We start from the raw sequence: 4,858 nt of genomic DNA on the forward strand, positions 1-4,858 counted from the left end.
AACTGCAGGAAGACTTTTTTTTTCTAATGTTTATCTAGCACAGGATTAGACAGTGAATGTGTAGAGAGAGAAGGAGGGAAGACATGCAGCAAAGAGAACGTATAAATATCACCCCGACAAATACCTASTTTGGTTCCTGTTAGTTACGGCTCCCTTTTCACCGAATTTGACCTAATTGATACCAATTAGGTCAAATTGGTATCAACAAGTGAAAGAATCAGAATTAAGTCAAAATATCCACACATTCCTACAAGCTGCAGGCAGTTCTCTCAGTTTCATGGCTTAGACTTTGTAGTAAGAAGAATGTTGTCTTTTAGGACCGACAGGAACTCACACAGCTGGTTTGTGGAGAGAGATTTSAACAATAAGAAATTGTGAAGTCCTAATTCCAAATGTTCATTMAGTCAATCATATTTTTACAATATATTCTTTTTCAACCCTAAAGTTTGAAAGCAAAAACTTTTTTTTATGTTTAGACCAGTTATCAGCAGGGAGACATGCTGCTAAACCTCAAGAATACCAATCAGGTTTGTGAAACCCTGCTGTGTGACAGTAAAAGGAAAATCCACGAGGGCTTCCTGTCAGCCTTCTCCCCAAGCCTCAAACAGCAGCTGCTAAAGACACAACTCTTTCTAGCGGTTCTGTATTAAAACAAGGTCAGACCCATCAATTGTTCAGAATATTCAAGTAAGCTATTTTTATCCATTATGCAGTAAAGAAACTGGAGTCACTGCAGAATGCTGGGTGCAGTGAATGCCCCAGATTTCTCAGATATATCTGCCTCTCAGRTTTGAAATCTAAAATCACCACATACCATCTAAACAGCTTTTATCCTTCTCATATGAATGTCACATATGAAATACTGGTTGAAAAAACCCCAACAAAAACTGTMTTTTTTGMMMATTTATTGAAAAAAAACTTCAAAATGTAATTGATTTGAGCAGAAAAGATTAAAAAGATTATGATTGAGGAAAGGACATGGCTAACTATAAGGAACAATGCAGGACTGTGACAATGTCCAAGGATCTATCAAGTATTTTAAAAAGATAACTACTACTGTGTGGAGATTTCTTATTTTACAGGAAAGTAGCAAACAAGTGCAAGGTGGAGTACCAAGGTAAAACCCAAAAAGGCAACACGGAATCTCCATGGAAACAAAAAGCCCAGCTAATGTGCAAAAACTGTAGTGCAGGAAGAGAGAGAGAGTGTACACCACTGCAGTGCTGTGCAAAATATATCCTGAGCTCAAATACTGAGTCGAACAGCATAGACTGAACACAAGAAAAACATCTAGAATGTAAATAAAATATTTTATGATGAATAAAACAGAATCACTGCAGCAACTGGACAGGCTCTGTCAAAATGTGTTACATTTCTCATCTCTGCAATTCTGCTCAAAACATTATCAATGTTTGTGCTGCCTGTTTGTGTAATTTTTAAAGTAAACTGAAAAAAGAAAAAGAAAAAGCAGTAATCCAACATGAACCTCAGTAAACATGTTCCTGAGCTGTTAAGCAGTATTTTACACTAGTATGGCACAATAAMTCTCAGGAAAGCTGGAGTTCCACACTGACATAAACTTGGGTACACAGAGACTCCAGGACTTCATCATATCACACACTCATGTTCACTTTGGCAGAGTCACATCTGATAAATAAGAGCCAATCTGAATAATATGATGGCCCTCATTAGGAACCCATAGGTGAAAGAAAAAAGGTGCATTCTTTTTAGAACTGTAAATATGAAAAAAGGAAACTAAATCTGAAATGGTGCTGCAAAYAAAACTTTATATAGTATAGAAAAACAGTAAACCAACATAATGCAATGTCCCTGGTAAAAACAGATACAGTAATGGATTGAGTTACAGTTGCTAAGCTAAGCCTAACCCATTAGTCCTGCATCGAAGCTGCAGTTGCYAAGAAATTCTTTGTGTAATAAAATGTTTTGAATTTTGTCAGTAATTTGGACATATTCTATAAAGCGCTATTCAAGTCACACTGACCAAGCAAAGCGCTTTACAGTATAGACATATTCACCCATTCACATTCACAAWTACAAACATATATATATACAGGATCCACTTAATTTAATCCAAGAAAATAGTTAGCCCACAAAAGTCTCATGTCCCAAATCCAGCATATCCTGCCTCTGAACACCTCAGAAATTTCCTCCAGAATTATTTCTCAAGGTTTTCATTGTAATTTCAGTTTTTTTCCTTCTTTTTTTTCTTCTTTTTTTTTTTGCCATTTAAATCATTGCCAGAAATTTGCCCAAGGAGTGATCAACATGTGGCAGGAGGAAGCTGGAATCAAACCTACAACCTTTCAATTGTAAGGCAACCACTCTACCACTGTACAAGTCACACCTGGACATAAACATTGGTAGAAACATAAAGGGGAAGTCTGGTGGAATATGGTATTGTTAAACTATATTTAAATAACTTACTAAATCCTTGTTATTTACTCATTGTCTCAACTCTTTTTAATTAAGGATGTTTTTGGTTTGTTTTCTGTATTTGTTGCACTTTCCGTATCTTTACATTGACAATGTAGTGCAAAACTTTGTAAGGTTCTGAACACAACATGTTCAAAAATGTTTGTAGCTTTTCTGATTGTTTCTGATGTCCTGCTGCTGAAATAATTGCTCTCTGGAGACAATGAGTTGAGAATTGCAGCAATTTCTACATTTGTTGCTACATTATAAGATGAAAAAAGTTGTTTGTTTACAGTGGAGGAACATTTTCTTACCAAGCGTGTTGTAGATGCCATCAGCCTCTTCTTTCACTTGTTCATCAAGCCGCTCCATATTCTGCACCAGCAAGGCCACCACCTGACCCTCTAGCTGCACATAAAAAGTTAAGACTTTTCTACAGCAAAACAGCAATGTAACAGAAAAGAAATACAAAAATCAAAATACAGATTTTGAAGATGTAATTTTTACATGTCATAAACCACAATCTTATTTCTGTGTAGATGTAACCAGGTATAATTTAGAAAAGTTTTATGAATGCTGCTATTGCGATAGCAAAATATTCTGCTCGGATGGAAAGACCATGCCTGCATGCTCAATGGCTCATGGATCTTGTCACGTTCATAACTTACGTCTGAAACAGAAGTGTTATTTTGAGAACATCTCTAGTTTAAGAGGTTACGGCGACTCTTCCAAGGGTTTTATAGATCTAAAAAAAAAAAACAGCTCCAGGTGCATGTGAATACAAAGGTGCAGGTCGTTTGTATTTGAGGGAATGGTGTGAAAGTGACACAACAGGCTTTAATGGAGGTTCAGCATAGAGTTTAGATTTATAGCCCGGGTCGGGTTCAGGCCTCTGTGTGTATGATAAGGCTGTTTTCAGGACCGAGAAAATCAAAACAGAATGCACAATATAAAGTTGTGTCAATCTACTTATCATAGTGTAAATAAAGGACTAGATGGTTTTGTGATGTTCACGTTTCTCTGTGTTTTTGTTTTGAGCCGATCCATGTCATGTCCCTCATTTCCGTTATTCCTTGCACCTGTGTCGCTCCCTGATTGTTTCCCTTCTTAAGCCTCTCTGTCACAACCACGCTGCCAGATTAGCGAACGCTTTCAGCAAGTAATTTTCCAGCACTCCTATCTCGCCCTCATCGTTGCAACCATGCTCTTGTTCCCCGGATTTGCCCCTTTTGTCTTTCCCTTGTGGGACTGTTGCTGATCGCCAATCAGGATCTCGACCCACACCTATTTTGGTTCGACYGCTCTCGTCCACTCTCACGGATTCTGCTCTCAGCCCCATTGTGCATGACCTCGGCCCGTCTGACCCAAGGGGTCTAGATTTGGTACTTCTGCTGCTTCATGGAGTTRGTGCCCTGCCCTGCATCAGCGCTTCCCCTCCCCGGGCACTTCCTCCTGAGCCCTGCGTCAGTGCAGCATCTGCTCTCCTCGTCCCTTGGCTGATCACTCCTGTACCTGATCGCCTAGCCAGGTTAGTGTTCCCTTCCTACACACTAAGATYCCTTCGTTGCTATTTCTCCAGTCACCGATCTGTCCTCTCTGCCCCCCTTTGCAGTGCTGCAGCTGACGATCCAGTGTGCCCGGTCTGAGCTGTCTTTTAATAAATATCTTTGAGTTTTCTGCTCACTCCTATGTCATGGCTGATTTTCCAGGTTCCTAGCGAGTCATTACACGTTTAACCTGTTGAAGAAATAAAGATAGAAGGTAGGGCACAGAAGTGAATCAGGCTGTAGCAAGCACAGTGCACTGCATGCACACGCTGCTCCGCTCCCATCAATCACACATTCCAGATGATTTGACCTTTTCTCACTCTGCCATTACAACAAGCTCCATAACAACAAGATGAAGCTGGAAGACGCTAAAAAGCTAAAAACAGGCGAAGTTACACCGCTTACTTGAAAGGTGGTCAAAAAACAAAAGCAGTAAAATCRCAAATAAAATAATATGCTGTGCTTACCTCGGGCTCGGGGCCTATGGTTAGAGCCAATTAGTTACTGTAGTTTAGCACCTCAGTAAATGAATTGCTGCTCAAATTTACAATATTTGGAGTGTTTATCAGTCCTCTTTTTAAAATACAAAGCATGGCATTCACACTGTTAAATTCTGCTTAAATACCAATCTGCTCGAGTGTCTGTTCCTTTKTTACACTTCAGTTTTTAACTGCGTAGGCACCTATGCTAATTAATTTTATGTTAAAATTAAAAAAACCTAAATGTKAAATTTAATCAGGTTCTCTTTTACATAAAAAAATCAAGTCATCTGTATAGAACAAAGTGTAAATGTAGTTAAGAATATTCTGAATTGATTTTATTTTGTTAATTAGTCATTTTTGTATGACTGTAATTTCAAAATTATTTATGAATTTTCC

General features: G+C 38.4%; 1 protein-coding gene across 1 annotated transcript in view; it reads right to left on the bottom strand.

Annotated features, from left to right (window-relative positions):
* The window catches only part of ctnnbl1 (catenin, beta like 1), an 87,020-nt gene that overhangs the window by 62,416 nt on the left and 19,746 nt on the right, over positions 1-4,858 (bottom strand). The window contains exon 6 of the mRNA XM_017305639.1: positions 2,748-2,841. Within this exon, the coding sequence (XP_017161128.1) occupies positions 2,748-2,841 (94 nt within the window). The remainder of the gene's footprint in view (positions 1-2,747; positions 2,842-4,858) is intronic.

The sequence above is a fragment of the Poecilia reticulata genome, linkage group LG7 (genome assembly GCF_000633615.1).
Source record: "Poecilia reticulata strain Guanapo linkage group LG7, Guppy_female_1.0+MT, whole genome shotgun sequence".
Lineage (NCBI taxonomy): Eukaryota > Metazoa > Chordata > Actinopteri > Cyprinodontiformes > Poeciliidae > Poecilia > Poecilia reticulata.